The sequence below is a fragment of the Pholis gunnellus genome (assembly GCF_910591455.1).
Source record: "Pholis gunnellus genome assembly, chromosome: 8".
In the NCBI taxonomy this organism is placed as follows: Eukaryota; Metazoa; Chordata; class Actinopteri; order Perciformes; family Pholidae; genus Pholis; species Pholis gunnellus.
This window is the reverse complement of record NC_136534.1, coordinates 25,746,934-25,772,590: the sequence shown is the minus strand read 5'-3', so window position 1 is coordinate 25,772,590 and position 25,657 is coordinate 25,746,934. Positions and strand designations below refer to the sequence as shown.

Below are 25,657 nucleotides of genomic sequence, written 5' to 3'. Positions count from 1 at the left end.
TACTATGCAGGACGGGTCTGTCAAAAATAAGCGGTAAGATTCATAATAATGCATCACTTTGGTGTTTGTTTGTTTCTTCAATGTCATTTTTTTAATAGCCAATCATTATCAGCCAATTTGTTGCTTTAGCCTAGCTTGCTAATGGTCAGTAATGAAGGAAATAAAGAAAAAGATAAAGCTTTGGGTTTGAGGTTTTGGGTCACAAATTTAGGGTACCAGTTGGATTCAGATCAGGTTCTTAAAGATGCAGGATTGGGTCTTCCTCTCGATCTTTGAGTACAGCCAAAAGTCTAACGTCTGTTTCACATTTCAATATCAGTTGAGGAAACTTGAAAAAGTGTGAAACTACTCAATCATGAATTCCTTTTTTTCCTTTTTTTCATGTTGTTCTGCTTTGAATGAACAAAACACAGAAGAAATCGGAGACAAAGACAGTGTGTCAGACCTTTATATGGTCGTAAACATCTGGAGCAGAGAGGACAACAATCCTGTTCACACGTTGATGACAACAGACTGGACCATAAGACCAGAGTGAGGAGAGAGAGGGAGGGGTGAGAGAGTGACAGAGAGATGAACCGGGTATGACAGCTGAACATTCAGGGCTTCGGACTAAAGAGCCAACAGGGATGAACACTTGATTCTAATCCCAGAAGTTATGAATTAATCAGGAACTCAAGACACTTTGAAAACATCTTCATCATGTGGGACAACGCAGGAGGATGATCGGACATCTGCATCTTCACATCTTCACAACTTCACAGGTTCTGAACTATTTATTTTCCTTTATGATTGTTGATATTAGAGCAAAGCTAAAAACACAAGTTTGTATGCTGACATGGAATTTGCGATCCTAAGCAACTACAATTGTTTGTTGTAATTTACTACAATTTCTCAGGTGGAATGTGAGAACAAAGACATAGTGTGATTGGTTTAAATGCACCGAATAAGACTGAATCTGAAGCTTTTTTCTTATGAACTGCAGGAGCTAAAAGAGAGACTCCCTTCATAATGAACTTTGCTGTGATTCTTCTATTAACATCAAGCTGCTTCGCCTGGACTTCAGCTATCTATACCTCCAACAGAGAAGGTACAGAAAAGATGATGAATGAGGTTTTGGTTACCTCAGGAATTTTGTTTCTTTCTGAAACTGACAATATGACAAGCACACCCACTTAACGCCGTGATTGGCCATGTGTGTGGAGGAGAAAACATAGGGTTTGGAAGGCTGTACTCCTACAGAGTACTGGTGTGAGCTGGCCGGATGTGGTTTCCACTCCACATTCGGCCATGTGTTACAGCTTAGAAAATAGATGAGCTTAAACCCAAAAGCTCAAGTCACTGGCAAGCGGAATAACACTGAAAAGATCCACACTAGACAATGTGGACATACTGGGGATGGGCAGGTATATATACTGAGAGACTAATCAGGGAGATGGGGACCAGGTGAGTGAGTGGGTGGAGCGGAGGGGAAAGGTTTTACTGCAGGGCATGAGGGAGCGGCTAGATCTGTACTGACAGGGAGGGTCAGAAGATTGGCAGCTCGATCCCCGTCCAGTCCATGCCGGTGACAAATTGCTCTCGAAGGCTGTGCATCCGGTGTATGAATGGGTGAGAATGAGTAGTCCTGATGGGCAGGTGAATATGGGCCCTGTAGCCATCAGTGTATGAATGGCTTTGAGTGGATTCGATACATGTATGGATACAAGCACTAGTGTTCATCATAAACACACTGAATTCAAGACGAGGGAGCCGGAAGTGCAAAAGCGCTGACTCATTTCTGGGTTTTAGGACTGATTCCTGCAGCACTCTATTGACACCTCCTGGATCCTGTTTCACATGCAGGACCCAGGAAGCTGAAGTACCTCCTTGAGCCGCTCGTGCACGCTGATGTCGTCGCCCGAAGGGGAGAAAACGCCACCCTGCCGTGCATTCTGAGAATCAGACCAAGCCATTACAAAGTGAAATGGACAAAGCTGGAGCCGGAACACGTGGGTCAGGAGAACATTATCATGATATCAAATGCGCACGCCTTCAAGCCATACGGCCATCTTGGCCCGCGGGCTTCCCTCCGGAAGGCTCACACCATGGACGCCTCCCTGCAGCTCTGTGGTCTCGAGCTGGAAGATGGCGGCATGTATCGCTGCGAGCTTGTCAACGGCATCGAGGATGAGAGTGTTGTCATTACGTTGAGGATTGAAGGTAATTCACAATATTCCTGCCCAGTATCATGGCAGTTCATAAAATAGGTTGCCTAAACCTAACTGTTGGTAGTTTAATTACCTGAACCTAACTGTTGGTGGTTTTGTTTCCTGAACCTAACTGTTGGTGGTTTTGTTGCCTGAACCTAACTGTTGGTGGTTTAGTTGCCTAACCTAACTGTTGGTGGTTTTGTTGCCTGAACCTAACTGTTGGTGGTTTAGTTGCCTAACCTATCTGTTGGTGGTTTAGTTGCCTGAACCTAACTGTTGGTAGTTTAGTTGCCTAACCTAACTGTTGGTGGTTTAGTTGCCTAACCTAACTGTTGGTGGTTTAGTTGCCTAACCTAACTGTTGGTGGTTTAGTTGCCTAACCTAACTGTTGGTAGTTTTGTTGCCTGAACCTAACTGTTGGTGGTTTTGTTGTCTGAACCTAACTGTTGGTGGTTTAGTTGCCTAACCTAACTGTTGGTGGTTTTGTTTCCTGAACCTAACTGTTGGTAGTTTAGTTGCCTAATCTAACTGTTGGTGGTTTAGTTGCCTAACCTAACTGTTGGTGGTTTTGTTTCCTGAACCTAACTGTTGGTGGTTTAGTTGCCTAACCTAACTGTTGGTGGTTTTGTTTCCTGAACCTAACTGTTGGTAGTTTTGTTGCCTGAACCTAACTGTTGGTGGTTTAGTTGCCTAACCTAACTGTTGGTGGTTTTGTTTCCTGAACCTAACTGTTGGTGGTTTAGTTGCCTAATCTAACTGTTGGTGGTTTAGTTGCCTAACCTAACTGTTGGTGGTTTAGTTGCCTAACCTAACTGTTGGTGGTTTAGTTGCCTAACCTAACTGTTGGTGGTTTAGTTGCCTAACCTAACTGTTGGTAGTTTTGTTGCCTGAACCTAACTGTTGGTGGTTTTGTTGTCTGAACCTAACTGTTGGTGGTTTAGTTGCCTAACCTAACTGTTGGTGGTTTTGTTTCCTGAACCTAACTGTTGGTAGTTTAGTTGCCTAATCTAACTGTTGGTGGTTTAGTTGCCTAACCTAACTGTTGGTGGTTTTGTTTCCTGAACCTAACTGTTGGTGGTTTAGTTGCCTAATCTAACTGTTGGTAGTTTAGTTGCCTAACCTAACTGTTGGTGGTTTTGTTTCCTGAACCTAACTGTTGGTAGTTTAGTTGCCTAACCTAACTGTTGGTTTTGTTGCCTGAACCTAACTGTTGGTGGTTTTGTTGCCTAAAGCTAACTGTTATTTAGCATTAGCTAACGCAAAGCACAAACTTTAGCAAGCATTATGTGCTTGTTTGCTAGGTTGTATTTGTAACTTTGCCCTGACTGCGATAGTGCTGCTCCCTTCAAGTTTTATTGAAAGCAAAACCAAAATGTTTCACAGAATGCCAGACTAGTTAATTCAGCTGACAAACACAAATATCGCCTGGCAAACAAACACATAGCTAATGTCGTTAGCCAACGCTGTCATTTACGAATAAAAAAAACAATGAAAGTAAAACTTTAACGCACAAATCAGCTCGCTATTTTCTATCAATTCAGCATTGTTTCTGTGGTGAATTGAAGTAAAAACGAGCCCAGTGTCTTCTCAAAATGTTAAACTTACCGTTTTAATGTGTGTATTTGAAATACACAGGATACAGTACAAGTCTAAAAACATAAACTCTGACAAATGTCTTCCATCTCCAGGTGTAGTGTTCCCATATCAGAGTAAAAGTGGGCGCTACAGATTCACTTTCCATGAGGCTAAGGAGGCTTGTGCTCAGCAAGATGGCACTTTGGCCTCATACAACCAGCTGTACAGAGGTACTGTGCAACCAATAATGTATTTTATTGCTGGTATATCAGTTCTCTTAAAACCAGTATGTCTCCTCGTTGCAGCGTGGACGGAGGGTCTGGACTGGTGTAATGCCGGCTGGCTCCACGATGGGACCGTTCATTACCCCATTGTTAATCCTCGGCCTGCCTGTGGAGGAGAACTGCTCCCTGGCATTCGCAGTTACGGGTTAAAAGATAAGAACCACGATCGGTTCGACGCTTTCTGCTTCACCTCCCAGACGTCTGGTAAGCTCGGAGCAGTCTCATTTTCCTGACTGGAAGCTGGAAGCAGATTGGAGGCAGAATCGGTATCGGAAAGATTTAAATAATAATGGATTCAATGAATAAAAAAATGCATCCATCCAGCTTCTTCTGCTTATCAGGGGCCGGCTCGGAGTGGTAGCAGGCTCAGGGAGGTGCTCCCCAGCAATTTTTCCATCAAAAATGTATAGTAGAAATAACAACCGTAAAATTATTATCTTAAGGTTACTGTGTGGAACTTTTACCTGGTCGTGAATCAGTCTCAGTTGAGTCCTGATCCTCTATATGACCTACATCAGTAAACCAGACCATCAGAGAGAAGATGGTCTATTTCTATTTAGTTATTATTAATGCTTTTAATCAGGACAGGGTTTGGTGGACAGGTAGAGGATCGGAGGGGTCTGGGGAAGTGGCCGAAAGGAGGGCGACATGATGAAAATGTGAATTAGAGGGAAAATAAAGCACTTGTCCCATTTTAAATAAAACCATGTTCGCATTTAAATCATAAACAGCCAGTGGACTGAACTTCTGTGGATGTGTCTCGTCCTCTCACAGGCTCCGTCTCCTACGTATCAGGAGCTTTCTCCTTCGAACAGGCAGGACACGCGTGTCAACGTCAGGGTGGCGAGTTGGCGTTGGTCGGCCATCTTTACTCCGCCTGGCATTTCCAAAACTACGACCAGTGCGACGGCGGCTGGCTGAGCGATGGTAGCGTACGGTTTCCTATCAGCGACCCCAGGGAGCACTGCGGGGGCATCCCCGAAGCAGGGGTGCGCTCATTTGGATTCCCCAACAAGATGACGCATCTGTACGGCGCCTATTGCTATAGGTAGCCCCAAAATAAAGACGAAATACACTTCTTTCATCCGTGAGTCCATTTCAGATAAAGACAAATCTACCCTGAACTGAGGGACAAAGATACGTTTTTATTTTTTCCATGATGCTTGTAGTTTGTCTTCGAGAAAATTTGGTTGTCAAAATAAACATTTAAGAACTAATTGGATGGTAAAAACAGGAAACAATCTTTTATTTTGGAAGCCACGAACCACTTTGACTAATAGTAGAACTGGCAGAATGAAAGTAAATGGTATAAAACATGTTACACAATCATCACTCTTGCACTAATAACGTGTTGACATTTCTGCATCGACTAACTAAAGTTCAGTTAAAGATGTTTGGTTAATTCTGGGTCGATCACCTGCCAGCGTGTCCATACTAGACCGAACCTAAAACTCTGTAAATAACTTAACTTTGAGGATGTACTGGTTTATCTGTAAATTAATTGCATGTCATTTATTTTATTCAAATAAAGATGTGTTCACAAGTCAGCAAATTTATTTGCCAATAAATGATTTGTGCATTATTTAAAGATCCTCCTTAAGTCTGAAGATTTGTATTTTTTCACTTGTACAGTGACGTGGGACGCCCCGAACGCACTAGAGAGACAGAAGAAGTTGTCATGGTAGAAGTGAAGTAGTTAGGATGTGCTGATACCGGGCGGGAACCTCCGGTTATGTGTCCTAAAACCTGCATTCTCTCTACTGACCACCAGGGGGCGACTCCTCTGGTTGTATAGAAGTCTATGAGAAAATGACTCTACTTCTCTCTTGATTTATTACCTCAGTAAACATTGTAAACATGAGTTTATGGTCTCAATCTCTAGTTTCAAGTCTTCTTCAATACAGCATGATGTTCATTTAGTAAATGATGGTCCATTTAGAGTCAAACAGACCATAAAGCAGGGGATGCTTTAGGGCGGGGCTACACAGTGATTGACAGGTCTCTACCAGACCGTCTCTACGTCACTCCTCCACATTCCTAATATAGTAACTTCCGTTTATTGGCGGCCGTAATCCAAGATGGTGACGGCAAAATTGTCGAACTCGAGGCTTCAAAACCTCTAAACTACCTAAAATAAGTACGTCAACTACGTCAAATAAGTACGTCAGCTACATCAAATAAGTCCATAAACTACCTTAAATAGTAGCTAAAATAAGTACGTAACTACCTAAAATAAGTACATAAAATAAGCATGAAAAATAAGTAAATGAAACAAGTACTTAAACTACATAAAATAAGTGCATAAAATAAGTATCTAAACTACGTAAAATAAGTATGTAACATTTGTACATAAGTTAAGCATGTAAAACGAACACCGGTCTCCTGGCTGAAAGTGTTCGTTTGACCCGTTTGAAGTTGACTTTCTGACTTTTTATATTTTTCGTCAGCTGCTCTTCCTCATTCGTTGAGCGTCGCTCGTTGTGTTCACACGGATGGGTTTACATTGCAGTCAGTACAGACTAAATGCAGATAAATTACACTTCACAAATGAACAAAATGGAGTGTTATTCATTCACCATGAGAGCAGGCTGGATATGGACTTACTTCACTTCTCAATTATTAAGCAAAGATTTTGAACCACAATTCAATTAGAAACTGAGTCAGAGGTGATTAAAAAAACAAATATATAATATTAAACTCCTGTGGAGGCTGCAGCTTTTCAATTTGAAGGTTTTACGTTAGTTAGAGCAAGAACTTATTTTGAGTTTAAAAAGTCGTGGATGATCAATTCAAACAGCCTAAATCCATAAAGTGATAACATTGCAAAGTCAAGTACAGTTAATCTGATCAGACATTGTGCTGTTAATCATGTGGTCATGATAAATATTACAAATACATTCTTACAAACATTTTTAATGGGTTAATTGTAGTTAAATCAACAGACATGTATTAAAAATTCTACTTTAACAAAAAGTAAATTTTTTATTTGGATCTATTTGTATTATCTCTACTTGTACATTTAGTATGCGTTCATTAGATCAATAATTCACATCAACTTCATTACTGCCACAGTGTCCATTACATTACTTCTTTAAAAACTACAAAAGATACAGTAGATGAGATATTGTTGCATCACAGAAATAATAAAAAAAATCCTCATTGATCCCGGAAGATCTACATTTAAAATGTAACTCTCTAAATAAGATATTGTCTACTTATATATTCTCTCCAAGAATAAAACAATAGCTGTATTTTCAGCACATATTCATTCATTTATCTGCTCACATTAAAGCTGCACTTTAAAGATGCAAAGATGTATTAAATAATGTTTTAGTCGACATAAAACACAAAGAGAGTAGAGTTCACTCACGGTCACTGAGACGATCTCAGTCTATTGATTGGCTTCAGGTGCGATCTCCTCCTCAGGTGACTAATTAAGTGAGCTCGACACCTACACCTCCAGCTGTTCATCTCCACTTCCACCTGGTGTTCAAATGTGATCTGTGTGTGAGTTTATTATGCAAATGAGGACAAATATGTTAATTCAAGATTGAATCTGACACTACAGGTGAATAAGGTAAAATAAATAACTAATACCAACATGAAACTTGCACAGCTGACATTAAGATAATTATTTGTTTATAAGTTTTCTGAAGTTTTGTGTTCAATATGAAAATGAGTTATTAACTTATGAAATATGTGCTAATTTCCAGAACATAAATCTAAACGTTGGATAAAACCAGGTTCAAAATTCTTGTTTCATTTTGTTTTTACTGAGGGGATTTAGGATATATCTACATAAATCATAAAATACTATTAACAAGCAGTAGAAAAAATCTATTTCCTCCATGTTTTTAGTGATATAATGTATAAATGAGTGTGTGAGTGATGTGTGAACCTTCAGCACATAGAGAGGAATGAACGTGTGAAGTTTGGTGTGTGTAAGAGCTGCTGAAGTGGAGATTTATCATCAGAGTCTGAGAACAAACTCATTCTAAAGAGATGTTGAAGACACTACAGGTGAATAGAGTAAAAACATGAACTCATAGATATCACCATGAAACTTCACCACTTCATTACCAACATTAAGATTATTATTTATTGTATTGCAAGTTTTCTGAAATGTTATGTTTGAATATGCAAATGAGGCATTATGTCATGGTAACCTTTGAATTTAGTAGAAATCTACAGACAAAAACAGACAAAGTAGTAAAATAAACACCTGACTGTGTGTTTTGGATGTTTACGTTCCACGAGTCTGACAGAAAACATTTTATGGAAGCAAAATAGACCAAAATCACAAATTTGAAGAACAATGTTTTGCTCATAGTGTCAAATTGCATTTAAATGAGGACAAAATTCAGAAACAGGTATAAAACCAAAGGCAGGTGATCAGAAGTCATAAACCAGATGACGTATCCAGAAACAGATCTCGTGTTTTTACCAGGTGGAAATAGGATGCTAGAGCTTTATGTCAAAAGTGTGCAATTAAAGCTACAGCTGGTAACTTTAATAAAAACTAACTTTTCTTTGTCATATTTGCTCAAACAGTCACTATATCCTGACAGTAGTACAGGAGATAGATACTCTGTGAAGATATTAGAGTCCACTGCGCCCCCTTCTGTGTGAAAGTCAAAAGATCAGAGAGGATCTTGCAAACTGGCCGGAGGTAAGAAGGACGGATGTAGAATCAAAGCGCAGTCGGTTGAGTGTCTGTTGAGTGTTTTGAACACTTTGGAGGATCCTCTCTGATCTCTTCATAAAGCAAAGAATAAAAACTTTGAGTACAGAGAGTTTTCCAGATTTTCTGTGGCCTTGAAGTGACATAAATAATAAAGATTAGATTTCTACAGATGGAAAGTCTCTTGAGACACAAGAACAGAGGGCAAAGACAAGGTGGAATATATTATTATTATTATTATTATTGTTATTTTCTAAAAGGCAGGTTGGCTTCAGACATTCCACGCAATGTCCCAGAAGAGCGGAGCTGCTTTCTGCGTCACCTCCTCCTGCTGGTGAGGAAGCGAGGTGACCGAGTCTCCGTCCATCCAACGGGCTGCAGGTGGGAGACAAATGAAGAAGTAAAAGGATTATCAGAGATATCGTCCTTTTTCGTTCTATTCCAAATTTAGGGGCCTACATTACCCACAATGCAACTCAACCACCAAATGCTTGGACATGTTTTGATAGTTTTAACTCCACACCTACGGATTATTTTCTCATTTTCAAACTTCTTGAGACCCGACCGAGAGTAATAGAGTAATACTCTGCAACATCTGTAAACAGACTTGTGTGTAGAATCTGAGGCATTTCCCTTTAAAATAATCGGGGCAAAAGGAAATGAGAAGACTTTGGACAGATGATGTCTGACGACCAGCGTTCAATTACAAAAGTTTTACTTTTGAGAAAAAGTATTTCTGTTGATGTTTTTATTTTTATAAGTTTCAAGGTTGTGAACCAGTCTCAGTTTAGTCCTGATCCTCTATATGAACCAGTCTCAGTTTAGTCCTGATCCTCTATATGAACCAGTCTCAGTTTAGTCCTGATCCTCTATCAGACCTCCATCAGTAAAGAGACCATCAGAGAGAAGATGGTCTGTTTCTATAGAGTTATTCTTGATGCTCGTCATCGGAGCCACCGGGTCGGATTCTGGTCTCCTTCAGCTCAGACTCCAGCAGAGACCGGTCCACCGTGGACAGACCCAGATCCTCCAGCAGAGACCGGTCCACCGTGGACAGACCCAGATCCTCCAGCAGAGACCGGCCCACCGTGGACAGACCCAGATCCTCCAGCAGAGACCGGCCCACCGTGGACAGACCCAGATCCTCCAGCAGAGACCGGCCCACCGTGGACAGACCCAGATCCGGAGCTCCGGAGGGAGGAGGAGAGCTCAGCTCACGGCAGCAGCAGCAGCGTCTCCTCCTCCTCCTCCTCCTCCTCCTCCTCCTCCTCCTCCTCCTCCTCCTCCAGGAGCAGAGCTTCTCCTCTCTGGGAGTCAACACCGACGCCACGCTGCTGGAGACCCAGGACGTATTGCTGGACCCGTTGGAGGGAAGGGAGGCACGGGGGAACCAGGACTAAGAGGGCCGACTGTCAGACCCTGCTGCAGTAAAATTAGAGGTTTTCTAAAGAGACTAAATTAAAGTTCCTCGTAGTCGCTTTAACTAAAACTAAAGCCTTTACTTTTAAACATGTTCTCACCTAAACCTAACTCTAAGTTAGTTCCCTAACTTTAACTAAACTTCTATGCACTCACTGGGGATGCAGGTGATCAGAGGCTCTTCCCATTGGCCGCCGGGCAGACACTTGATTACAGGATTCCTTTTCTGAACATAACCCCCCTCACAGAAGTACCGCACCGCGGTGTTGGTCTCGTAACGCAGCCGCTTCTTCCCGAACACCTTAGCTTTGGGAACCTTGGGCGGCTCGCTACAGGACGCTGTCAGATAGAAAATAAAGAGAGAACTTTGCTTCTTACATCGTTACCACCAGGGGAGATACAAAATAAAAAATAAGACCTTTAAAAGGAACTCACAGGCGCCCTTCTTGCAGGTGTAGGACAGGTGGTAGTTACACGGCACGTCGCTCCAGTGGCCGTCGTCGTGCCACACCATCACCGCACAGTCCTCGCCCGACAGGAAGTAGCTGTCCGGCTGACCTCGGTACCAGTTCTCGTAGAGCTTTACGGAGAGAGAGAGTGACGTGATAACCTGACATACACGGCTGAAACGACCAGAGGAAATGATTGTCTCCTGTGATTGATGACTTTACATTGTTTGATATTCTCCGTTAAACTCACCAGAGGGTTCCCGTCAGACCAGCGGAAGTCTCCCTCGATGGTTCTGTCGTTCAGTCCAATCCACTGATATTCTCTGTATTTGTCTAAAAATAAAAGAGCGGTCACTGCATTATAGCTGTGTACACTATATAAGGCAGATACAGTAGGAAGAAAGAACGTAAAATTCATATTTACAGCACATTTATACATCAGACGCCACAAAGTGCTTCACAAAAGCAATAAATAACATAGAGATAAGTCCCACTATTCAACTTTCATAAGATGCATATAAACATTTAGAACACATGATAATGTAGTTGGAAGTGATATGTTTATTCATGTATTTGTTTAACAGATAATACATGAAAAAAACACACATATATATATATATATATATATATATATATATATATATATATATATATATATATATTTATATGTCTTCATCAAAGCCTCTTCTTTTATAAACACTTTCAAAAGTCCTTCTAGCTGAGAGCAACTGCATTATAATGTGTTATATAGCATTTAATAAACCTTTACATAATGCTTTAAAGTGCAAGTAACAAAGGTTTAACTAAAGAGACGGACATTAACACGAACACAAGACGTTATGATTTAAATATTACACCGATTCTTTGTTGTTTTTGTCAGCGGTCGTTTTGTGTGCAAGGATGAAAGTGTGTCGTATATATTTATTAATGCATAAGTGTAATCAGAGGAATGTGCAGGTGTGTGAGAAATAAAAAGATAAGTGAGACATGATTATTATTATTATTATTTCAATAACTACATAACTAAATTAAAATAAATATGTGTTCTTGTAGAACCCACTGCGTGTTATTGAATGATGAGTTTAATGTTGTTTCATCACTTTCAAATGAGACCAAAGCATTTACAACTGAAATGCAGTTGCAGCTAATAATAATAATAATAATAATAATAATAATAATTTGCAGTAACATATCAGATTTATTTGTCATATACAGGCCTCGAGTCAATCATTGTGCATTTAGTTAAGAAGTCAATTGATGTGAAAATAAAGAACGTCAAAGAAAGATGATTTATTGACCTTTTAATGTGGTAAATGTTGAATGATGAATGTTATCATTGTGTGTGTTTTGGTCTAACTGCCCCGCACAGTGAAAAGCAACCACTGGAGGAATGTCAGATAACGTCAGATAACGTCAGATAACATCAGATAACTATCTCACCGCCTGGCTTCCAGACAAAACACCGACTTCAAAACACCGACCTTTTATAGGTAAAATAAAACCGGGTTGAATAAAAGGGACGAGATGAAAGGTCGATGTTTTGTCTCGTTGGACACTTCTGAGAGGAAAAGGTTTGTTCAAGAGTCTGAAGTGGAAGAATTAAAGATCACTAGTTAGATATCTGCTGCAAGAAATACGTCTGTTACTGTCGAAAGGACGCCTCAAACAACCAGATTCACCTCTCACACCCTTTCATGTGGTTTGTATTATATTTTAAAGGTTATTTTCAAATATTATTATGAAGCATTTTGCCATGACTTTACATTTGACAGTATAAAACAGTGTGAATCATAGACGGCGTCCAAGTTCAGTCCATTGTTTCTGTTCATCTTCATTATTAATTATTAATATTTTATATTTATCAACGTCAGAGGAAGGTTTGACACTTTGACAAGATACAAATTATTGTCTTCACATATTGATTCAAAAGGTGTTGAACATATTATTATTATTATTACTGTAATTATCATAATTTGTATTAATATCATTATTATTACTATTATTATCATTATCATGTTTATTATTATTATTATTTAGTAATAGTATTATCATCATCATCACCATTATTATTATTATTATTAATATTATCAGATAATGTTTTTATCATTATAATGATAATTATTCTCATCATCAATATTACTATTATTATTATTATTATTATTATTATATAATTTTGTATCATTTGAATGATCATCATTGTTACCATCATCATTATTATTACTATTATTATAATAATTAAATGTATCATAATAATGATTATCATTATTACTGTTGTTATTACTGACTCCAGCGTTGGTCAGAGTGGCCGGTGTTCCTCAGGGTTTTTACAGTTATTATTATTATTATAATCATATATTTTTATATATTTTATCACTATATTATTCATCATCCTCATCCTCCTCCTCTGTGCCTCCAGATGACTCCAGCATTGGTCAGGGTGGCCGGTGTTCCTCGGGGTTTTTACAGTTATTGTTATGATTATTATTATATATTTTAATATATTTTATCTCTATATTAATCCTCCTCATCCTCCTCCTCTGTGCCTCCAGATGACTCCAGCATTGGTCAGGGTGGCCGGTGTTCCTCGGGGTTTTTACAGTTATTGTTATGATTATTATTATATATTTTAATATATTTTATCTCTATATTAATCCTCCTCATCCTCCTCCTCTGTGCCTCCAGATGACTCCAGCATTGGTCAGGGTGGCCGGTGTTCCTCAGGGTTTTTACAGTTATTGTTATTATTATTATTATATATTTTAATATATTTTATCTCTATATTAATCCTCCTCCTCCTCCTCCTCTGTGCCTCCAGATGACTCCAGCGTTGGTCAGGGTGGCCGGTGTTCCTCGGGGTCCTTACCGTTGACGTGGTCCTGCTCCTCGGGCGTCATCACAGACAGCAGATGTCCTCCACACAGGCGGCAGTGCTGCTCCGCCGCCTCCCAGCTCTGCCTCTTCACGAAGTGATGATAACAAAAGCCCTGAAACTTGTCCCAGCCGGACTCGCACACCTCCAGGTCTGAAGGGGGGGGGGGGGATGGAGACAGAGGAGAGTCAGCAGGAAGGTCTCTCTGGGAAGATCACAGATGTGGTTTTTATCAAACAGCCGACTCCGAACCTGTCTGGCACGAGTCTCCTCCGTATCCGCTCAAGCAGAAGCATCGCGCCGGTTCCCCGTCGACACACGTGCCTCCGTTCAAACACGGGTTCTCCAGGCAGGAGTCTGCAGCCGTGAGGAGAAGAGCTCCATTAATGTCTCAGACATTCTCTTCAAATAAAGTCACTCCAGAAGAAAACTGTCTCGAGAGGGACAAACTAACATTTAATGTGATCGATTTCATTCAATGTGTTTTTTGGTACAGTGAAGATCAATAACAACCATAATCACATGAAATATTACTTGTTTCAACTTCGTGCAGTATTACATTTTAATTTCATGTGCAACATAACTTTCTACATCATCTCTCTCAATATCATGCTCAAATTAATATTATTAGTATCACTTCTTAAACACTTTATAGTTTTACTCGTGTATTTAATTTTAGTTGAATTTTTTACTTTATTTATTTACTTTACTATTATTGCTATAGTGTTCTATTTAGCTATGGTGTCTTAATATGTATTTACAGATACTATTTGTTATTCTATTGTTCATATGTGTTTGTATTCTATTGTTTTCCTTCTGTTGTAATCTTCAATGAAACTCTGGCACAAGAGTCTCCTTCAGGATTAATGAAGTTCTATCTTCACTTATCTTATCTTGTGTATAAAAGATATTGGTCGTATTCTTCATTAATCGTGTCGCTATATTCCATATTAACTATCATTTACCAACAAACACGTTTTTTCATCAGACTTGATGGTGTTTTACTCTTAACTGCATGTGTCCTGCACTCCCATGAATCCACAGAGGTATAATATATAGTTTTAATCCTACCTCATTTTTATTTGCATCTATCTTGCTGCTTTGACTACTGAGCTGCTGTAACGATTGAATCCCCAAATGTCGGATCAATAAAGTTCATCTATACGTCATCTTCTGCCTGATTTATAACAGTGCTTTACATGCGGTCACCAGCAGAGAGAGCTGTTACATCAGCTACCAGGAACCCGCTGTTCAGTTATTGGATGTCGAGTTTCAACTTCTCTAATGTCTCAAGAATAACAGAGCAGCAGATGTTGGGAACACACGTTTTAGATATTAAGCTCCAACGATGCTCATTAAATATGTTTATGAGAAAAGGCCGACGTGAGACATAAAACGGTGCAGAAAGGGATGAAATATAACATTTGTATTGCAAAATAAATAAACTGAATGTTAACAGTAGTGTGTGAGTGTGTGTGTGTGTGTGTGTTTGTAAGATAATGTTTAAAAAAAAACATATTGGTGATATCTTGAGAAGTACAATGACTTTAAGTAGTTTTTGTTGTCATCCCTACAAACTGAATGTTCAAATGAAAAAAATAAAATTTTGAAATTTTTTTTTAATTTGAAGCAATTTCAGATGTTTTGTCTTTTTGAACTTTGAAGAATAGAATTAGTTCTATTTTTCAAACAAATCTAAATAAAACACATCGAGGAGAAGCCTATTGTGATCAGTGTTCTCTGAGAGTTCATGAACAATAGGAAGCTAATCCCTCCGCTGTGCTGAGTCAGCTTGAGGTGTCAAATGGCAGCATACAGTAAATCTCCCTCCTGATTGGGCATTTCCAGAGACAGACACTCTCTAACACCGTTACTTGCCCACACACCAGCTGTTGCTTCTCTTGCTACCTCTCTTATGGAGCACCAGTACCTGTAATGGCTCCTGGTTTTGCAGCAGAAACTCTGGCAGCCGGCCTGGAGGCAGCCATGGCAGGATACTCCGGGTACGCGGTCACATCGCTGCCGTCGGCGGTGAGAGTCGGACCGGCGGTGTCCTCCTCATCCGGACGCCACGTGCACATTTTAACTGAATCTGTGCTGGTCTCCCCCTCACCTCCCTCTGATCCGTGTTCTGTTGACACAGTTTATCATCAGGGTTATTTCTAAATGCAAACAAGCTCAACTTGAGGGGCTTTTTAGACATTAAAAGCAGTAGTATGTGGTTATCTTAAGTTCATATTGGTTATATTTAAACCTAGCCTAAGTTGTTTCCTGTAGAGACGGAAGTTTATTTTGAAAAGACTGTATTCGCGTAACGAGCTGAAATCTTTTTTGTAAGATATCAAACGAACCGGTGTGTGAGGATACGTTGCTCGTGGTGATCTGAGTCACGACCTCTCGCTCCTTAGAGTCATCGGATTCCTCAGCGACAGGAGGCTCGGCGCTGTATTCCAGATCAGACCGAGACTCCTGCGGTGTGGAGGAAGAAGGCTCTGGTTCCCAGTCGGGCGTGAGGGTCAGATGAGGGATCAGTGTGATTTTTACATCTGATGGTGTATCAGTGGCATCCTCGCCGTCAGTGTGGTCCGTTGAGAGAGTTGAATTTGTTGACAACAGTTCTGGTTTCACCTCTGGGCTCTCTCCTGATGAATCACCTGATTCTTCTCCGCCATCTTGCTCCACCCCCACCGGATCGCTGTCTGTGATACTTTGGGTTGTGCTGAGGAATACCTCTGGACCTTCTCCTAATACTTCCTGTTCAAGCTTGTCCTGGATGTCCTCCAGAGGTTCGGCCCCAGATGAAGTGTTGCTTTCGGGTAAGAAGGTTATAATCTCCGGGGAGCCGGCTTCGACGTCCGCAGAAGTCGGTGACAGGGTAACAGATACGGTTGATGTCGACAAAGTGACCGGATCGGTGCTCAGGACCGGAGCGCTCACACCGGAGTCACCTGTGACTGTGATGCACTCTGCCGTGGGGGTTTCTGCAGGATGGATGTGTCCACTCCGGTCGGTTGGATCATCTGTTGCTGTCTCCTCTGAAGTGCCGCTGGAGTCCTCGTCACCGTGACCGACTGGGATGGACGGCTCCGCGGTTACACCTGGGAGCTCTGGGGTGGGATCGTAACCTGCCAAGAAACAGGATCGTCGTAAATGTACAGTGTCGAAATACTCTGTTACAAGTAAAAGTACTTGGTCAAAATGATATCCTCACAGGGCCACTAGCAATGGAGGAACCCAGAACATCCTACGTTTAATATTCACCTGAATCAGAGGGGGGGACCACCTCAGAGGTGGCAGTGGTTTCCATACCAGCCAAACTTGGAGACACAGAGTTGTCCTCATCTAGAAGAGGATTTACACTTTCCTCTCCAGACTCCTCTTCTGTTGGATGGTTCTCTGGCGTGCTGTTTTCAAAAGACGGCAGCGAGGTGGTGGTGGTGGCGTGAATGTCCGTTTCCTCCTCGTCGTGGGTTGATGTTGTCACCGCTGACATCTCCTCAACAGAACCAGCGCTGGCTTCTTCTGGCTGCCCCGAAACACCGTAAGAGGTGCTCGAGTAGACGAGCTCCGCTTCAGAGGCGAGTTCCAGGTGGACATCCGGAGTGTGGTCCTCTTGTGAGACAGGAAGCTCGCCCTCCTGAGGAACCTCTGGAGAGCTGCTGAGGAGATCATTAGCATCAGTTCCAGATGTTGCGTTAACAGCTGGTGTAGCCGGGCTTTCAGTCACAGAAATATGATGCTCTGAGGGCTCTTCGCTCTCTGGTGATGTTGCATCGGTCGTGGGTGAAGTGGAGTCTTCATCAACTGTTCCTACGTCATCGGCCTTTGGAGAACTTGTTGGAAGTGCGTGAGACTCTTCATGATCTGGGTTTTCTTCAGGAGCAGGCTGATAGGACTCTGGGATGATGGCCTTCTCTATGACCTCCCAGGTGTCCTCCACGGTGGACACATGCTCCTGACGCTCAGACGGAGGAGTGACAGTCTGATGAAGGTCTGTCGTCAACAGTGGTTCCTTGTCATAACTCAATGTTGGGGGCTGAGCCTCCACGGGTCCCCGCTTTACAGGATTGGCCGTCTGGGCATGTTGGACCTCGTCGCCCTCCTTTGTGGCCGCCTCGCTCAGAATGAACTCCTCCTCCTCTGCAGGATTAGTGAAGAAAACAATGTCCTGGCCAATGTCCTCTGGCTCAGTGGCAAGAAAATCCTGAGGAGATTCTGTGTAAGCGCCATTATCGCCTGGAATAAAGAGCAGAAGTACGAGAGCAAGAAAGTTAATATACAGGTTAGAAAGAAGAAATAACATCTGTGACCTCCATTAGAATGAACAAGTGGGCACCTTCCACAATATGGAGACTGATTGTAGTATATTTATATTGTATAGTTGGAGCCAAACTGATTCAGAGGCAATGATACCGTAACTGTACAATGAAAACGTCAACCTCAATTTTACCAAATAGCAATTGCTACAATGTCGGAACAATTTAACCATCTTTGAACCATGATAAAGGAACCATCTCGAGACCCCTGGGATTCATCCTGTGACCCCCTTTTGAGGTCTTAGAATGCACAAAATAAGCCAGGACACTCAAAAATCAAATCAAATACAAGACTGTTCTCTTACTTCTGAAGCAGTAGACGTCGTGTCGAGTGTGAATCTCGGGGAAGCCCGTCTGGTTGCTGAAGCGATAGACGGTTCTGACGCCGGGTTCACCGCCTCCACAGCGCTCCCTGGGGGTGACGATGGGGTAGCGGACGCTCCCGTCCGCCAGCCAGCCGGGACTGCAGAGGTTCAGTCCGTCATTCCAGGCCGCGTACAGCTGAGCTGTGGTGACCAGCTCGGCCCCGTGACTCAGACAGTAGGCCTTGGCCTCCCAGAAGGTGAAGCGCTGGGGGGCGGAGCCATGGAACACCTCACCTTCACACAAGGAGAGACAGGTGTCAAGTTCTGATGATCTCTTGCAACCCTGTCGCCAGAAAAAAAAACGTTTGCATTGTACGTTTCCCTAAACAACGGGATACGTTGAAGGTCGTTTCTGAGACAATAATACATTTCATATCAGCCTCGTATGCCACATGGTTAACGTTGTGAAAAGATTTGTTAGGTTATGGTAACAAAACTACTTAGTTAAGGTTGGAAAAAAACATCGTGGTTTGTGTTCAAATAATAACGTAACCATGGATGGTCACAGGCTCAGGGGACCGACCCCCTGACCTTCAACTACAAAATGTCACTCAAGGAGACGCCAACCAGGAAGAGACTCAAAATGATCACAGAGAAACATAAAACAACTACAAAGAGACACTAAATGACTACAAAGAGACCAAAACAACTACAGAGATGCAAAACAGCTGCAAAGAGAGACAGACTCACATCGACAATGAAAAGGATAAAAAACAACCTCAAAGAGACACTAAACCACAGAGAGATGCGTAACAATTACAAAGAGACACTAAACAACGAATTATAAAGTATTTCAGAAAGTAAAAACATGACAGAACAACCATAACGACGTAACTACATCATACCACAGCTCAAGGTTTTTTTTACTTAGCCACGTAGTTGCTAAATACATACACTTTTAAGAAGCTGTTTTGTTTAATCCACCCGCTGCCCTTCTTTTCTTTGTTGCTTGCTTCAGATCTCAGTTTGTTGTAAACTGCTGTAAGTTTTTAAACCCCTGATCACCTCTTAATAAAATAAAAGGCTTCATTATACTTATGTTGCGTCCGTTCTCGTCCTGGGATTCTGGGTTGTAACAAAACATGTTTCTTTATGAAGCTGGCTTTGTGTACAAGTTATCTTTATATATTGTTGCATTAAGATTCCCCTTTATGGAAAGTAAGGCTTCCAAACCAGGAAAAAAAAGGCCCAAAAAAGGGGTGTCCTCATACTTTTGACCGTATCACTTGGTAATACTGGGAATAGTTTAAAATCTGGGCGTCTCAGCACTCATGTTGCTTGTATCAATTCCAGTAATTTAAACTGCTACTCAAAATGTTTTCTTAACTGACGAGGATGCAAATTTACAAAAGAAAGAAAGAAAGATTAATTATTAATTTAAGGTTAATTTAAAATACTTTTGGTCTACTTACCGTTGATGTTCTCCACGTAGCAGTAGACGTCATACAGCTCATCGGGCTCTAACAGTCCGTAGTTCCTCACGCCCGGCAATCCGTCCATGCCACCAAAACAACGCTCTCTAGGCATCTGGATTGGATATCTGTGTAAGACAATGTCACAAAGCACAGAGGCACTTCTTTTTTCTTCAATGATGGAAACGCCTCAAACATCACACTTGTTGAAGCCATATCTGTATATAGAAGTTGGCGACGTAGACACCGTGACATCACCCATTGGTTTGACGGTTTGAAGCCTCGAGTTTGGCATTTTGGCCGATGCCATTTTTGTTTTTGTCCATTGCAATTTTGGTATTTAGCTGTCGCCATCTTGTTTTATATACATTTTACTTACTTACTTACTTATTGCAACCAGAAGTGACACAAGAGGGTGCAAATAAGACATATATAGGCGACCAAAATGTTACAATAAACTTTCATGAAGTGAAAACAAACTGTGAAAGGGTTGAAGTTGTAAGACAAAAACACGGATAACTGCCGAACTTTGGTCTGTTTGACTCTAAATGGACCATCATGTACTAAATGAACATCATGCTGTATTGAAGAAGACTTGAAACTAGAGATTGAGACCATAAACTCATGTTTACAATGTTTACTGAGGTAATAAATCAAGAGAGAAGTAGAGTCATTTTCTCATAGACTTCTATACAACCAGAGGAGTCGCCCCCTGGTGGACACTAGAGAGAATGCAGCTTTAACACACGAAGCTTTGGCTTCACTTATTCGGTGGAGGTTGCTGCCTGGTTTGACCTCTTCTATGAGTGAGTGTGCAAGTGGGGAGAAATGTTTCTGTTCACATGAAGAGTGCTTGAACGCCAACATTTCCGTCAGGCGCTCACCTCACTGAGCTGTCTGAGAGCCAGCCTGCATCACACTGCTCGTATCCGCTGTGGTAGGCGGCCAGGAGCTGCTCCGGTGTGGCAATCTCAGCCCCGATCTCCCCGCAGGCCTCTCTGGCTCGCTCAAAGGTGAAGGCGTACCGGCTGGATGCATCGCGGTAATGGAACACCACCCCTGTAAAAAGCAATAGTGTGTTATGTGATCATTCATGCAGAGAGGCATTAGAGGCAGCGAGAAATACAGAATGCAGCTACACCGGTTTCCATAAACCACCTTGACGTGAGTATTTCAAATAGGACAGGATTGCGTAATTAAGTAGCAACAAGCACCAATAATTGTGCTACATCAGGACATTTCATTGCTGTTTTCTACATAAGATGTCATTTGTATATTAATTAATTTGTCTCTTATGAGCCGCGTGCAGTTTGGTGGTTTTATCTGTCACCTGAGGCGCGTTTCCACCAAGAAGATCCTGGTGATTTTAGTCCCAGGACAACTTTTCTAGGAATTAGAAGCCAGTTGTTGTTTTGATGAGGGCTGCTGATGGTCGCAGGGGTAAACACGCCTGTTCCATCTAAAAACTATTTTTAGCTGTTGTTTTTAGTCTCTGTCTTTTTTTTTAAATTAGTTGGGAAGATGAGAACAAAGCTTTTTACTTTTAATGTTATCAAGTCAAAGAGAAATGCTCCACCCTCATAATAAAATGTTCCTAAATAGATACTAGAGTACTTCCTTGTTTTAGGAATGAAGCAGAAAGTGCTACCCTTCAACAAGGGCTTTGTTTTAGGGTAGAATGTCCCCCAAAATGTCCCCAGAACTTAGTTTAGACCCTGGTCCTTGCATTTGAAATGCAATGAGTTCGAAATGAGAGTCACAAAAAGGGGTTTAAAGAGAAGTTCACATACGCAGTGGTGGAAAATTACATTAAAGTACATTTACTCAAGTACTGTACTTACATACATGTAAGATTTCAGACGGAAATACTCAACTCTTTACTATCTGAAAGCTGTACTGATTTGGTATTTTACACACAAAACATATGATGGGTTTACAGAAGGTGTTGCTGTTATTTCGTCCACTCTGTTTAACATTAAAAACAAAAAACCTTCATGAGCTCCACAGACGTAGACGCAGAATCCAGGTGTTCCTGTTATTTTGTTTTTAAATAAAGCTTGGCGTAATAAAAAAATATATATATTTTGTGCTGCTTGCTTTAATTTGATTGTACAACTTCCTTTACTTTTTAAATATTTTACCTTTTCATCAATATTTTAGATTTATTAAAGATCTGCCTCACCTTTGACCTTGATCTGAGCCACGTCGTCGGCGTCCTCCAGGCCCTGCTGCACCTCGCAGCGGTAGAAGCCGGTGTCGTTCTGCCTCAGGCCCTCCAGCCGCAGGGTGAGGTCGGCGGGGGAGGAGGCGTAGTTGAGCAGCGAGGCTCGGTCCTTGTAGGCCTCGCTGACTCTCACCCTGTCGCCGCGGGCCACCAGGATCTCCGCCTCTTGGCCCTGAGTCAGCACGCTCCATTTGACCCGGGGGAGGGACAGCGCGGCGTGGCGGCCGTTGGTGGCGGGGGACGGCGGCGGATGGGCCAGGGACACCAGGCAGGGCAACGTCAGAGAGCCGCCCAGCACGGAGGCCACGGGCGGGGTGCTGGGGATGGTCACCTGGAGCAGCTTCGAATCATCTGAGGAGAGGCGAACATTCATGTCTGTGTGTTACAGAGCTGGAGCCGCGAGACTAGCTTAGCATAAAGACTGGAAGCAGGGGGGAACAGCTAGCCTGGCTGTGTATGTATAACCTGATAAAGCTCCTCAAAGTTACTGTGAGGAACTTTTAACTGGTCCTGAAACCAGTCTCAGTTTAGTCCTGATCCTCTATATGAACCAGTCGCAGTTTAGTCCTGATCCTCTATATGAACCAGTCTCAGTTTAGTCCTGATCCTCTATCAGACCTCCATCAGTAAACGAGACCGTCAGAGAGAAGATGGTCTGTTTCTATAGAGTTATTCTTAAAGCTCGTCATCGGTGCCACCAGGTCGGATTCTGGTGAAACCAGATGAACTCATGCAGGTTCACCAGAACCTCCTTCAGCTCAGACTCCAGCAGAGACCGGTCCACCGTGGACAGACCCAGATCCTCCAGCAGAGACCGGTCCACCGTGGACAGACCCAGATCCTCCAGCAGAGACCGGTCCACCGTGGACAGACCCAGATCCTCCAGCAGAGACCGGTCCACCGTGGACAGACCCAGATCCAGGCTTCACCTGCATCCACTCATTGGAGCCAAAGCTTGACATTTAATATCAGACAATATCAAAAATGTTATTGGACAGAGGAGATTGATTACTCACAGTGTAGCTATAGGCATATATACTGTATATATATATATACGTATATATATATATATATACAGGATAACTTAAAACAGAAAACAGCTGTATCAGTCTGGTTTCCTGTTGGGACGATCCTTGGAAACGTCCTCCAGAGTGTGCGCGTCAGCAAAAACAACGACCGACAGGAAATGATTAAACGGCACCCCGCCGCCCTTAAAGTCAGAGGTTATGTATCTGGTCATTTAATGGAGGGTTGGATGTCAGTAGAGGGGGGGGGGGGTGTACCTGACTCCTGGTGGTGGGTAGAGGACGACGGCAGGACGAGGAGACAGATGGCACACAGCAGCACAGGTAGAGACACATCCAGTCTGCAGGTGAAGGACGAGGAAGGAGGGAGGGGACCAGACGATTAAAGCAAACACTCACATTTATACTTGATTTGATACTTGAGTTTATTTCACCCAACGAAAGGTCAACTCAAGCAGAAGCTTTGGTACTTTTCTATCATTTCATTTAGGTAGAAATATATTAAAATAACTGCTGGAACAATACTGGTGTCGAAATGAATTAACTGGAAGAACAAACACAATTTATAAACTGCTCCCATGTTACTGATCGTCATGTTACAGCGTTTTATTTTAATTATTACGTTAACTCCAAACTAATTAGGAATATCTCAAAGAAATCTTTTTCTTCAAATGAATTTAAAATACTTAAAAGACCAAACTTCCCACAACAGCTGGCTGAAACAAAGATTGATTCATTAGTTTAGTTTAGAAGACCGCAGAGACACAAACACATATTGACTTTACACTCCGATCCGTTCATCACAATCAGAGAAGGCAAAGCGGCCGACATTCATCAAACATTTTAAACTGCGCCTGAAGCCGGTGAGCCGAAATCAGCAGAATGTCTGCAGGAAGACGGACCGGATGATGACGTCATCCATCGTGTTCACGCTGACTGTTCATCACGAGGATCGTTTCAGACGACGGTTGTTTTAGGGTTCAGGTCGTTTACAGGATGAAATCTTTTATTTGGTGTCTTCAAAATGATTATTAATGATTTTTTAATTGCATTTTTGTTCTTATTCTGATTTGAGTCTTGTTTTTTGTTACCTTATGTCGTCTGTAACTCACTGATTTTGCTCTTTATGAGAGATCAGTGAGGCTCTTGTGGTTAAATAAAGGTTTAACTTACAAACCTGAAGATCTCTGGAGGTTTTCGATTGCCTTCTTCTGAAACGCCGATATTTGTTTCTTTTTCTTTGGATTTTTGAATTCTTTTTGAAGTTTCATCGTCGCTCTTTTCTTTGTTTGTTCGGCCGTAGAAACCTTTTTACTCACAGCGCTAGCAGAGCCCGGAAAGAAAAGACACCGGTACGATGCTTCAGACCCAAGTGTCACTCACTGAGCCGATTGGGATTTTCTTTATGGGAAGGCCACAGACATCCAGTTCTTAACACTGCTAATGTACGGTCACTGAGTTATGGTTTATCTCATTCAGAAGGAGAGAATGACTCAACATTTATCTAAATGAAAATCTAAGAGATTATTACTCTTACTTATTACAGTGTGAAGGGAAACCTGTAAAGGAATCAATGGCTTTGCAGGTTGAAATTGATGGGTCGAGCATGTCGTCCGGCTCTTTGACTGTTGCTGCTGGATGCTTTTTGTACTTTATTAACGTGAAAACAGAACTCTTCGAGAGATGAGCAGCACCTCAGTCAATGAGCTCAGTCAACAATCATGTAAATAAATAAAGTACAAGTCCACGGCTTGCAGTTGTACATGCTGAGGTTTTGACAGAAACAAGTCGACTGTCTCCTCACTATTAAATGCATAGAAACACGATGAAATAAGAGTTTTTAGAGGAGCAGACGGACAGAGAGACCGTCTGTGTGTCCTTGGAGCTTTTCTAGCTGTGGTGAGTCAGACTTCAGGAGCTGCAGGACGTGAGCTGAATCCTGATTCCCTCAAAAACTCCCCGGAGGGTCGGACCGAAGCCCAACCTCCAACCTAACTAGATTTATACCATTATTACCGCTCCTTTTATCCCACACTATATTCACTTTTCTTTTTTTCTATCCTGTTTTTTCTCTTTGTGGTGTTGTAATTAACATCTTTCTTTTTCCCTGCTAGGTTGTTTTCTCTTCTTCTCTGACCGGCTGTGTTGAGAAAGACTTTGATCCAACAACAGAAAGCCTTTGTATCACCAAAAAGCTCAAAACATCGAAGGTGAGAAGAGCATTTTTAACAAGCTGATGGTCACTGAAATGCTGCCACCAAGAATCTCTGACTCCAAACACTTTGCTACTGACTGTTACTGTAATTCTCTACCTGTGTGTCATGTTAGCAGCCTTCATTTAGTCGTTTAGAATTGTTCAGAACACACAGGACTTCACAAACAATGGATTGCGGCCGCTGATAGCAACGTGAATTTAGCTTCACTTCCAACACCGACACCACGCTGCTGGAGACCCAGGACGTATTGCTGGACCCGCTGGAGGGAAGGGAGGCAACGGGAGAACCAGAACCAGGACTGAGAGGAGCAGACTGTCGGACCCTGCTGCAGTAACATGAGAGGTTTTCTAAAGGGACTCTGGTGCTCAGAGACACTACCACTTTAGTCCACAGGGGGCGACAGAATCAACACAACATGAAAGTTCCTCATAGTAGCTTTAAATTTAAACAGCAGCAGCGTTGAAAAATGAATGTCTGCTTTTCTGCGGCAGAAGCAGAAAGTGAATAAAGGATCAGATGCTCCAGCAGGAGAAAAATAAATAAATAAACAGTCGAGCTGCACAAAGTGTACAGTAAGTAAAACTGATTCCAATTGTTTGTGTTTTTGCAGAAACATTTATCAGCTCCTTCGGG

The 25,657-nt window shown here is 41.9% G+C and overlaps 2 protein-coding genes across 2 annotated transcripts; one reads left to right on the top strand and one right to left on the bottom strand.

Moving 5' to 3' along the window:
- Positions 1-673: 673 nt before the first annotated feature.
- hapln2 (hyaluronan and proteoglycan link protein 2) lies at positions 674-5,100 on the top strand (the record flags this gene model as incomplete). The annotated part of the gene is made up of 6 exons (XM_079165305.1): positions 674-761; positions 983-1,087; positions 1,843-2,199; positions 3,878-3,994; positions 4,070-4,252; positions 4,823-5,100. Exons 2-6 carry the CDS (start codon positions 1,009-1,011, stop codon positions 5,098-5,100), a joined length of 1,014 nt encoding a protein of 337 aa, XP_079021431.1. The 5' UTR covers positions 674-761; positions 983-1,008.
- Positions 5,101-9,000: 3,900 nt separating this feature from the next.
- bcan (brevican) lies at positions 9,001-23,730 on the bottom strand (the record flags this gene model as incomplete). The annotated part of the gene is made up of 15 exons (XM_079164464.1): positions 9,001-9,104; positions 10,305-10,487; positions 10,584-10,728; positions 10,848-10,930; positions 13,461-13,619; positions 13,719-13,823; positions 15,397-15,597; positions 15,818-16,591; positions 16,728-17,702; positions 18,088-18,381; positions 19,560-19,687; positions 20,444-20,618; positions 21,742-22,134; positions 23,067-23,149; positions 23,711-23,730. The coding sequence occupies 15 exons, from the start codon at positions 23,728-23,730 to the stop codon at positions 9,001-9,003; spliced, it is 3,822 nt and encodes a 1,273-aa protein (XP_079020590.1).
- Positions 23,731-25,657: the final 1,927 nt, after the last annotated feature.